Below are 12,393 nucleotides of genomic sequence, written 5' to 3' on the forward strand. Positions count from 1 at the left end.
TGTTTGCTACAGGCGCGGCACAGAAAAGAGTTGAACTATTCGCTCGTTTGGATCAATTTCCGTACGACAGCGACGAGGAGAAAGCTTCGTAATGCACACCAAGTGGATGATAAGAGTTCCGGCCAGTTAAGGAGGGAGCGTAGCTATTTCGTTATGATTGACGAGTGGTTGCATTCTAATGGATCAGATTTGCGGTCACACTTTCTCGCTTGGACTCTCTCAGTAGATATGTCAACCACTAGAGGGAGATTGCAGCTGCCTCCGCTCGGGTGTCAATAAGCAATTATTGCTTTTTTTTGTGGTCAGAGCATCAATGTGTAATGCCTCTTGTTGAAATTATAGGCATTGAGACATTGACAAAGTTGTGCAAACTAATAACGGGTGACAACTGAAAATCTGGAATTTTTTGGGGCTTGTTTACTTCACAACAAACACGCTTAGAGAGGGATGAGAATATGTATATGAAAGCTCTAACTTTCCTCTTTATGCCAGTATTTTTTGCTTTGTTCATGCATGCTCAGTTCAGACAGAAACAGGACTTTTTCCTTTTGGTCAAATCATGGTTCAAGCCTAGTGGTTCAGCTATCAATCAAAATATATTCCAGAACGAATGTTTGAACAACATTATGATTTAGTAAAGCGGGCAATGTGTGCAGTTTGCGAGGATGCGAAAATGAACGGGAATAGAAGGTGTGACTTTTAGGCTTAGAAAAACTTTTCCCTCGTCCAGACGGGAGATTGCGGGTTCGTGTCCCGTCTGGACGAGGGAAAATTTTTTCTAAGCCTAAAAGTCACACCTTCTATTCCCGTTCATTTTCGCATCCTCGCAAACTGCATACATTGCCCGCTTTACTAAAACTTAAAATGTAAGTCATATGACAAAAATGAAATTAGTTCGTAAAACATTATGATTCCATTTCTTCCAAAACACCATACAGATGAAAAGTACAGTAATGCATCAAATTTCGAACACTTAAGCTATGATGTAGCTTCTTGCACTAAAAAATCAACTAAAAAGGAGTTTTCTTGCCGATCATGTTTAACATGTTGGTTATTTTATTTAAACCTGTTTTGTTTATTCAATTAACGAAAATTCAGAATTCGGCTTTGATTCAAATTCCGAACACTTCAATTTAATCACTAAGAGATAAAAAGGCAAACCGTCTCAACACTGACTGTCACTTTTTTTCAACGCCTGCTGGTTCCCTGGAAGTGGTCCTACAGCGGAGAGCCATACATCACTGGTTAAAGGACATTCTGAGGAACGAAACTGGTATATAATAACACAGTGCAACAAAAATTGACTTTTTTTCTGCCTTGGCTTCTACATATAATTTTTTTGTGTATTTTTATGCAAAACAAAATTTCCCCGAGTTTGAACATATTTCAACTTAAGGGGCGACAATGGCGCCATTTTGAATTTTTGATAAACCAGTAATATTTGTGGTTTTTCCAACGCCATTTTGTTTTGAAGCCAAATATCAAAATTCTAAGAGTTTATTCACATATTAGCATCTTTTTACCCATCTTTAAAAAAAAAAAAAACAGATCGTAAATCGGACAACAACTGAGCTCAAAACGGTGATTCTACGAAACCGGTTTTGGCATAGTTTTAGTATATTTCACAAAGCAAAATAATATCGATTATTTCTGAGCATTAATGGTAATTCGCAAGTACCTTAAAGTGGTAGTCAAATTATATCTTATTTTGAGTGAAAAAGTCTCAGAAATCCAATGGTAGGTGTCTGATCCACGTAAGTGTCAGCAGATAAATCTATTTTAGTATTGTAGGGGAATTGGGGCAAAATCGACATTTAGCTGACATTTTACGTTGATCAGACACCTACCATCGAAAAACACAGTAGAATCAGAAGTATTTGATAAGTTGACACGATTTGGATTATTCGAAGAAGGGTTAATATTTTGGGACATATGATTGAAATACAATGTCATAAAACGGGTTTGAGAATTGAGTTCCTAAGGCGATACGCAAACAACGATATTGTATTCGCTCCAGTTTGATTAAATGTGTGTTTGCTGCGGAGCGGAAGTAGAAACACCCGTACTCAATTACAGACAATATCGTTGTTTGGTAAAGCCTTATAAGGTCTCCAGGGTGGGCTCCCCACCATGATCCGGTTATTGTACGAAAAAAATTTACTTTTTGCTGACTGTTCTTCATCAGATACCTAACATGGCAACCCCAGGTGCCCTTAGAGTCGAACCAGATACAAGATACTTATGCACCAAAACCTGAGAGATCGTTTTACCCATTAATTGTGATTGGAGCTGAGCAGGTTCATGCTTCCTAGAAAAAACTACTATCTCAGTCTTCTCCGGAGAGAATTCGATACCTAGCTGTAGAGCCCAAGCAGACAAATTGTCCAAAGTATCTTGCAATGGCCCTTGCAAATCGGCAGCTTTGGCTCCTGTAACAGAAACCACGCTGTCGTCTGCAAATTGTCTTATCGTGCATGAATTTGCCAGCCATTCGTCGATGTCATTTACATAAAAGTTGTAAAGAAGGGGGCTCAAACATGAGCCCTGGGGAAGACCCATGTAGCTAATTCGAAAAGTTGCCAAATCGCCATGCGTAAAATGCATGTGCTTTTCGGACAACAAATTGTGCAAAAAATTGTTCAAAATTGGAGAAAATGCTTGTCGGTGAAGTTTACCCGAAAGAATATCAATAGAAACGGAATCAAAAGCCCCCTTAATGTCCTAAAACGCAGACGCCATTTGTTCTTTGCGAGCATACGCCAGCTGAATATCTGTTGAAAGCAACGCAAGACAATCATTCGTCCCTTTGGCTCGGCGGAAGCCAAACTGAGTATCTGATATTAGACCATTTGATTCGACCCAGTGGTCTAAGCGACGTAGTATCATTGTTTCCATCAATTTCCGGATACAGGATAGCATTGCAATCGGCCTATAAGAGTTGTGATCAGAAGCTGGTTTCCCTGGTTTTTGGATGGCGATCACCTTCACTTGCCTCCAATCCTGCGGTACAATGTTTTGCTCCAGGAACTTATTGAACAAGTTCAACAACGCCTCTTGGCATTGCCGGGTAGATTCTTCAACAAGTTGAATTTGATTCTATCTAACCCAGGCGCGTTATTGTTACAGGACAGGAGGGCAACTGAAAATTCTGCCATCGTAAAAGGTGATTCTATCGCGTCGTGGCCCGGAGACGCATCGCGAACAATGTTTTGCTCAGGAACAGAGTCCGGACATACTTTCCCGGCAAAATCAAATATCCACCTACTTGAAGACTCCTCGCTTTCGTTGACCGTTACGCGATTCCGCATTCTTCGGGCTGTGTTCCAAAGAGTGCTCATTGATGTCTCCCTCGACGTCTCGTTTACGAACCGACGCCAATATCCGCGTTTCTTTGTTTTAGCCAAGCTTTGAAACTTGGTATCAAGCTCCGAATAACGTTTAAAGTCGTCGGCACTGTCTGTATCCCGGAAGGTCAGATACGCGTCGGATCTTTGCGTGTAGACATCGGAGCACTCTTTATCCCACCACGGAGTGGGAGGCGGTTCTTTGATCGTTACGCCGGGATATTTCTTCGTTTGGGCTTGCAACGCGGCATCGAGAATCAAGCCCGCGAGGAGGTTGTATTCTTCAAGTGGTGGATGATGTTGAATCGACTCGACCGCTTTTGAAACCATTTCCTCGTATAACTTCCAATCGACATTCCGTGTGAGGTCATACGGTCGCATGCGAGATGATCCGTTAGTAAGTGATATAAGAATAGGCAAATGGTCGCTACCGTGAGGATCGAGGATTACCTTCCATGTGCAATCCAACCGTAGCGACGTCGAACATAAGGATAGATCCAAAGCGCTTGGGCGCGCTGGAGGTTTCGGGATACGTGTCATTTCGCCGTTGTTTAAAATAGTCATGTCGAAGTCATCGCAAAGGTTATAGATTAAAAAGGAGCGGTTATCATTGTAAGGGGAACCCCAAGCCACGCCATGAGAGTTGAAGTCTCCCAAAATCAAACGTGGCGAGGGGAGAAGTTCTATTAAATCAAAGAGCAGCCGTTGCCCAGCCTGTGCTCTGGGGGGCATATATATTGAGGCAATGCAAAGCTCTTTACCTTGTATTGTCATTTGACATGCGACAACTTCAATGCCCGGAATCGAGGGGAGGTTAATACGATAGAAGGAATACACTTCTTAATCCCTAGAAGTACTCCTCCATATGGGGTGTCTCGATCAAGGCGAATAATATTAAAATCATGGAAGTTAAGATCGATATTCGAAGAAAGCCAAGTTTCGCAAAGGGAAAATGCATCGCATTTGTTTTTATTTATCAAAACCTTAAATGAATCAATTTTTGGTAAAATACTTCTACAATTCCACTGTAAGACAGAGATAGAATCCTTCATATACGCAGATGAATTAGGCATCGAAGGATACGATCGCCGCAAGGAGGGGCCATTGAGCAGTCAACTGCTTAAAAAATGTTCTAACTGTTGGGAGGAATGCTGTGAGAAAAACTTTAATTGGATCGGGTACATTGAAAGTTGCAAAAATCCAGTCCACAATGTCAGAAAATTTCACCAGTCCAGCATTTGATTTATCAACTGGGTGTGCAAAGGGAACAACTGGGGTTTTAGATGTTCCAGGAAGTGCTGGGAACTTCTTCTGGGACTTTAAATTTGCAAGCCCAGGAGGGGCTTGCTTCGGTTTTTCCGCTGCACTTTTAAGTTTGTTTGTATCATTCATTTCACTTTGGGAAATCTTGGGACCTTTTCGGGGAAGTTTAGGAGAGGAAATATTTTTCCTTTTTCTAGACTCCCCAGGATTGGCATAGGATGTTCCCGCTAGTGAATCGTCAGAATCGGTTTCATCAGAGGACAACAGATCGAAGGGGTTCGAAGTAACGGGAGAAGTGGTAACGGTCTTCTTCAGCATGTCAGCGTAGGAACGCTTTGAACGCTCTTTGAGAGACCGTTTTATTCTATCCCCGCGCTGCATGTACACCGCACATGTCGAGAGCTCATGCAGATTTTCCCCGCAGTGAATACACTTTTCAGCGTTAACACTGCAAGAATCTTCCGCATGAGACTTCCCACACTTGCCACAACGTGCTTTATTGCAGCAGTAGGCGGCTGTATGGCCTAGCTGCTTGCAATTCAGGCAGTTCATGACGTGGGGCACGTAGAGCCTCACAGGGAGACGAACCCGGTGGATCGAGATGTGGCTTGGTAGACCCGGCAAACGTAACTCGAAACGAGTCTGAAGGAGTGTAAACTTTTTTGCCACCGACGAGCGATACCGACCGCAATTGCTTGCAGTCGAGTACCTTTACACCAGGGCAATTGCTATTCTTGAAGAACCCGGTGGCACTTTCCAGAATGCACTCGACGGACAGACTCGAATCGGTCACGACACCGTCGATCTCCACATCTCTAGCGGGTACATAGACACGGTATTCCCGTGTAAAGAGCTCGGAGCAAGCTATATCGTTGGCCTCTTTAAGGTCATTGACCACGACACGGAGCTTGTTCGGCCTGACTTTTGCTATTTCTGTCACGGCCTTGTACCCTTTCGTCAGGTCTTTCGCGATTTGTAAAACGTTCAGCGATTTTCCTCCAGGTTTGGGCCTCATGTAAAGGACCAGTGGACCCGTCGATCCATCTGGGTAAAGCCGGGGACGAGGATAGACTAAAGCAGGGACAGAGGGGGGGTGAACAGGAGGGACAGGGTCGGGCGGGTTTGAGGACGGGGGATCGGGGGCTAAGGGATCCACATCCATTGCGCTCAAACTAGCGCAACAGTACAGTGGTAAAGAATCACGTACCTCTTCTTCGTTGTCTTCAATAGCACAATCACCGAGTCTATCGGTGCTGGAACGGGCAGCTTCGCAGCGACACTGTTATAGCACAATAGCAGGATGACCTTCACTGCGGATTATCGTTCTGTCTTCACACCGCACTTCGCACTCTCTGAAACGTTACCGAGTAAGCAATGCTTTTTTTTCGACTTCTTCCACACAGTAGTGATTTTATAGCGAGACAACCACTTAAAATACGTTCGTTTTCGCCGAGCGTTCAAGACGGAATGACATCGGAAATTTGTTTCATGTGTTTCTATTATTGATCCGTCAAAAAATTTAAGTTAAAATCTTAAGTATTAGGTTTGAGACCGTAGAGCACTTGTTGTCCTCCTCCTTCTCCTTCTCCTCTCCTCCGCTGGGAGCAACGTTGAAAAAAATTATGAAAGGAAGTGGCCCAAGATTACTACCCTGCGGTACACCAGATTTGTTCGTAAAGGAAGCTGAGACAACAGAGCCAAGTTTCACTTGCAACGTTCTATAAGAATGATTCTAACCACGTGACGAATCGTGATAAAGTTGCTAATTGGGATATTTTCCATAGCAGTAAACGATGGTCAATACGATCAAAGCAGCTTTTAGATCGGTATAAAATATAACATCCACCTACTTGCGCTTTGCGTTCAATTCCAGCGATACAATTTGATGTGAAGTCCATGAGGTTCATTGTTACGGAATCGCCAGGTGCAAATCCATACTGATTCGAGGAAATGTAATTTTTCGTGCAATTCAGGACAACAGTGCCCACAAGAATTTCAAACAGTTTGGATGACGCTTACAAATTAGTTAAAATTAGTTAAACAGATGTTTAGTCTGCAAGTTTACTTCTCTGCACTTGTCTAGGATTTGATGCAAAGTGAACATTTGGTCCGTTGTAGACCGCCCTTCCCGAAAGCCGCATTGTGGTTTTTAAGAAGTTCCTCTTTCATCCTGTACTATCCACTTCGCCGTTCAACAACGCCTTGAACTGTTTTTTTCAACGTATGACCACCAGTGTTTCATTGGTTATCAGGTTTCTTTCACAGTCCGGTTCATGATTCCGATGATTATCGCTTTATAGAAGGTTCTTGCGGTGGTAAAGTCTCTTTTCAACCACTCTAGACTCTTCGCTTCGCTGTGACTTAGACCTAGAATAAATTTTCCTCATCCAGACGGAAGTCGAATCCGCAATCTCCGATGTTTCCGGCATAATGTACTAGCCAAATAAACTACTGGGGAGGTAATCTTCCCTAAGAATAATATCGATCACCTTCTACCATTGTGTCTTGTTTCACACACACATGGCGTTCTAAGTAGAAGGGATGAGTCGCAACGGGGCCTTGAATTGCACTTACCAAAATTTGCTAACCAAACTGATTCTTTCAAATATGGAAATTCTTGAAACGTTATTAGAAAGTTTTGCTTCAGGTGTTCTTTGGCACGTACTTCGAAAATGACTGATGACATCAGGTTTCATGCATGTTATTCTCATGACAATCTTTCACCTCATGAAGTATGGTTAAACTTAACCCAAGAGTTTCGTAATATTGCAAAATGTTAAGCAGAATTAAAAGTTGGCCTTTCTCATAAGATTTTCTATCAACTTCATTCATTGCATAGATAATAAAAAAATGGGAGCCGCAAGAGGAAACCATTATACATCATTTTGCGGATTGTATAGAGTTTGTTAAGAGAGGCTAATCTTTTAGTCACAGTCAAATCTATATAAATTTTGTGAGTTATCATCAGGAAATTTATGGATAAACTAAAAGAAATCTTAGCTTCTATATAACAGTTTCCAACCGAAACCAATATTGATGTATCAATAATATTGAAATTTTTTTTTTAAATGCTGGTTCATTATTAAAAGATCCCAAAGACTATAGCAAAAGATGATTTTCGCAGGTTTGTTTTTCAATTAGAGTACAACTGAATGAAAGCATTGGACGTCTTTTATTTTTCGCGTCCGTGTTTTTACAGGAAAATTATAAATACAAACCGACAACAGAAGTATATACATAAATTTATTAAGCTACATATGCCACTAGTGCCAAGTGTAACAATTTGCTGTGATAATAAGCCAGTGAGCTGTTAAACGTGTTAGTTCAGTGAGTGAGTGGAAGTCGCAGGATTGTGGAAAAGTATAAATTCGAATTGATGTTTGTAATAGAACCCTAGACGGCGCAAATATGGTTTATAAATAAGGCTAAGTATTCTTTCCTGCATATTTCTATTCTATCTTAGATTTCATCGATGAAAATGGAGGATTATTTACATAACGCGTTAATATAGTTAATGGAAGAATTGCTGTGTAATAGTTAGGTGGTATTCAGTAGTTTTAGATATTTTTAGTAACTGATATGCTCCCAGGATTTTCTAAGGAAAACTGGTGATGTTGAAGCTATTGAGTTGGTAAATATCTATAATTCTAATTAGCCCACACAACAGCCTTTGTGATATTTAAAGTTTAATTTCGCGTAACGTAGAGTATCTTTTACCAAAAAGGAGAAAAGCTGTTCTTTTTCATATGATCACAAATCCTACCCTGTTATACTCGTAGTGATGCAGTGGAACCCGCGGTCTCTAAACCAAACGAGCATCACCATCCCTCTTCTTCCCAAGTAGTACCGCCTTTTGGTCGTGGCCAGCGTCGTTCTTGGTTAGTTGTAAAAGTATTTCGAACCAGTGAAAATTACACAATGAGAATGTAACGCTGATCCTAGGTCCCAAGCACCATTAGTCTGGTTCATTTTGCAATTCTGTTGGTTTGATCAACCACGGAGTGCAACTGCGGGCAGTCTATCTATGCTTTACTATGCTTTATTTAAGGGATTAAACATAAATAATGCCAGCAAAAAAATAACAAAAATAATTTCAAATTCAGCAGCTTAGACCAGAAAAGCCACAAATGAAATGAATCTAGTCAAAATTTAGCCTAGAAGGGCTAAGAAACGCAACAGGACAAATATATTCTAATTTTTGCTGTAAATGGTTCCGTCTTCCATGTATGATTTTTTGATGTAGTTTGATGCGAAAACAAATTTCCCCGAGTTTGGATATATTTCAACTTAAACCGCAACAATGGCGCCATTTCGAATTTTTGAGAAATCGGAAATTTTTGATGTTTTTTCGACGCCAAAGCCAAATATCGAAATTTCGAGAGTTTGACCACATATTAGCATCTTCTTACCCACCTTAAAAAAAAAAACAGATCTTAAATCGAACAAAAATTGGGCACAAAACGATGATTCTACGAAAACGGTTTTGGTATGGTTTTAATATATTCCACAAAGCAAAATAATATGGAGTATGATAATCATTGATCGTAATGCGCTAATTTCTAAAAGTGGTAGTCAAATTATGTCTTATATTGAGAAAAAAGTCTTAGAAATCGTTTGGCAGGTGTCTGATCTACGTAAAATGTCAGAAACATGTCGTTTTCCCCTACAATACTAAAATAGGTTTATAACGACGTTAAATTACCTTATTTGAAATCTCTTTAATGTAACATCAAGAGTGTAAGCAACACTAAAAGATACAATAACAGCTTGTCTTCACATGATTCTCCCCTTTTTGTGGGGAGGGGGTCTCATTTTTGGCCAGGACCGGTCAAAACATAAAAATCTCGCTTCAGCTATGTGACAGAATCATCGCAGGTAAATTCAATGTCTGAAACATTTCAAATTATAACAAAGTATTCTCATGGAACGGTTTTAAAATTTAATTTAATTGAAATAAGATCCCAATTACATAGTTCTTAGATTAAATAGGAATCAGTATTTCAACGGTGGAATTGCAATTACAAACTTAAGACGTTCTGAGCTAGACTTACCAATAAAGCAGTGCGAAAATATGTCATACCCTTTCATGGGCAATTTGCATTTTCCGAGCGCATTAGATCCGTTGTAATTATATCCATCCAGAGCTTCGTCCGAGAAAACCATTGGAAGAAATTGAACTATCGACATTCCAGCAGGTTTCTTGCGAGTCAAAAAGTTTACCTTGCGAAATAGTTAGAGGTTTTCATATGTTGCCCGATTGAAATCAGCTGAAAAACCTACATATTCCTCGCGGATGCGATCGTTTTGAGAGACCGAATTCTCGAGTCTCTCGACTTCCTCCGGTTCGACTAAGGGGAACGAAAATCCAGTTACATACGGTGCATTTGAGTCGCGAACTTCGTAAATCTCATCGGAGGATAAAATGTAGTATTTTTCCGGTGTGGTTACTGCAGAGTAGTAAAATGTTAGTGCTTTTGTTAATCGCTGCATAGAAGTAAAAGCACTAAGAATTGTCAGGTGAGTTTACTTATCAATGGGCTCGATACGACATACACGATTTGCGTTTGGTTTTATATTTATTTTCCTAAATGGTCCGCGTTCGAATATGGTTCACATCATGTGATGATCCACCGAATACCACGTAGTTGCCAGTTTGCGGAACGACGTAGCACGCCGTTTTGATTGTGCTCGTCATGAATGTTTAACTGTTACAGTTTTGAATGTCCAAATTGAAAACAGAGTGCAATTAAGGTGTTTTTCTGGAGCCTTTTTCTCGTGTAGTTCTGTGTAATAGTATTGTTTATTAGAATTTATGGTGGAATAGATTAATTGATATGTATTCACTGATATGTCGTGTGCAATGAATTTTTGAACGCACTGACTCTCGCATGACAGGTAATAGAAAATTCAATAAAGTTGAGTTTGACATCTGATGACTATTTAGTCAGCCTGAAATAATCATGATTGGTTTGGTCTTATCAATATTTTTAAGACTTTGGATTAGTATGTACATCTACACCTGATGTTTGCACTTAATGTTTTAGATACACCAAGCTTTGCCATTTTTCTATCTTTCCAACAGGATCACACCCTAGGTAATGAGTAGCTCAACTTAGTAATGAGCCAACATGACGCATAGTATGCCTCGAATCCGTCATCTACCACGTTTTTGCACGGTCAGGCTTCAAGTAGGGTTCTATCAGCCAAACATGTGTTCACCTCGAAAGCAATGGTTGTGGATAATACATGAAATCTTATGCTTCACTTTTTCGATTTTTCTAGCTTTTAGGCTGCTTATGTTTTGTATACTATGTTCCAATAATGACTAGGTCGGCATTTTGTTAACAAACTTAAGACTATATTAGCTCGATGGATGGTCAATATGGAAATTTTCATTTTTAAATTATTAAGGCTTTGTATGCATGAAACTTTGCCAATTTTTCTATTTAATAGGCAACATTCGCATCGACAACTAAGAGAGAATCGGCGTGAAATGTCGTAGTGTTTCGATGTAAACCGCGTTTCCGGCTCGGGAGAATTTTACTTATATTAACGTTTTCGGAATATAATGATTTCGAGGGGTATACCCAGATACTTGTTCATGTCTCACTGTGACTGTTCAACCGAAGATTTCGTCCGGTCGATAAATATCGCGATTAACGAAAACGCGATGTATACCTTCCCAAGAATCGCGACGTGCGTTCGTTTTTTCTCGGGATTGGGATTGACTCGGGATCGACAAATAGCTGATTGCTACGAGTAGCATGGGCTACATCGCGTGCGTCGTACGCAGAGGATCGCGACGTTTGGCTAGAAATATACTCATGGTTAGTTTTCGTAATAAGCGTTTTTCGCGGTATCTTATCGTTTTTTTAGAGCAGACAAAGTGTATACGAGAAACGTCGTTGGTCGATCTGTTAGGTAGAAAATGTCCGGTTGACCGAACCCCTAGAGACTCCGCGTCGGTACCTCCATGAGGTCGAATTATCTACATATAGATCAACAACGCGCAACTGATTTCGGTGTAAAGAGGATCACCTTACGAGGAGATATCATATTATTTGAAGTTGTCCCAATTTGATCAAAGGTCCAGTATCCTTGCGTACGATTTATTTTTGCGGTGTAACATTGTCAAACTGAATGACTTCGAATCGCATTATGAATATCGTGACGGAACTTGTTCGCGCGATACTTGTTCTAAAGAACCCGACACTCGAAATCAGCGCATCGTTTACCAAAACGAACCCTGCTGTGTACCTTGCCCTTTCTCCAACATCCCAGTGATTTCTCGTGGAAGTGCAGAGGTGTTCTCGGCTTCCAATAAGCGAGTATCACGTCAACATTTTCCTATACAAATTCCTTCTTTGACCTGCATTCGGATGCGGCCGGCGCTGGTATTGCCTAATATAAAGATTAAGGTCACCGGTTTTTACACATTGAGGATGCATGTTGGTCCCAAGCATCATCTGTTGGTTCTCTGTGTAATTACAGCTGATCTGGCAATAACGGAGTAGCAACCGCGGGCGGTCAATCATGCTCATGCTCATGCTCATGCTAGAGTACAACTGAATGAAAGCATTCTATATATTTTATTATTTTTTTATCAATATCCAAACGAATATCAATAATGTATATAAAAACACGTTTTTACTTCAAAACAAAAATTTGGTCCAGCATAACTAATTAACTTTCAGGGGCACTTTTGTATTGAAACAGAGATGAATCAAAACGAAACAGTTGTTTCATTGTGATATTTAAGTTTGCATTGATCTGAATAATATTTATC

The 12,393-nt window shown here is 40.4% G+C and overlaps 1 protein-coding gene across 2 annotated transcripts; it reads right to left on the reverse strand.

Annotated features, from left to right (window-relative positions):
* Nucleotides 1–9,158: 9,158 nt before the first annotated feature.
* Nucleotides 9,159–12,150, reverse strand: LOC129722644 (uncharacterized). Of its 2 annotated transcripts, none has more exons than XM_055676251.1 (3): nucleotides 11,865–12,150; nucleotides 9,888–10,054; nucleotides 9,159–9,827 (listed from the first exon to the last, which is right to left on the reverse strand). In XM_055676251.1, exons 1-3 carry the CDS (start codon nucleotides 11,881–11,883, stop codon nucleotides 9,600–9,602), a joined length of 414 nt encoding a protein of 137 aa, XP_055532226.1. In that variant the 5' UTR covers nucleotides 11,884–12,150; the 3' UTR covers nucleotides 9,159–9,599. The 2 variants fall into 2 exon arrangements, with proteins under 2 accessions (XP_055532226.1, XP_055532227.1); XM_055676252.1 differs by lacking the exon at nucleotides 11,865–12,150 and having other exon boundaries at nucleotides 9,162–9,495; nucleotides 9,659–9,827; nucleotides 9,888–10,114.
* Nucleotides 12,151–12,393: the final 243 nt, after the last annotated feature.

Source organism: Wyeomyia smithii, chromosome 2 (assembly GCF_029784165.1).
Source record: "Wyeomyia smithii strain HCP4-BCI-WySm-NY-G18 chromosome 2, ASM2978416v1, whole genome shotgun sequence".
Classification (NCBI taxonomy): domain Eukaryota; kingdom Metazoa; phylum Arthropoda; class Insecta; order Diptera; family Culicidae; genus Wyeomyia; species Wyeomyia smithii.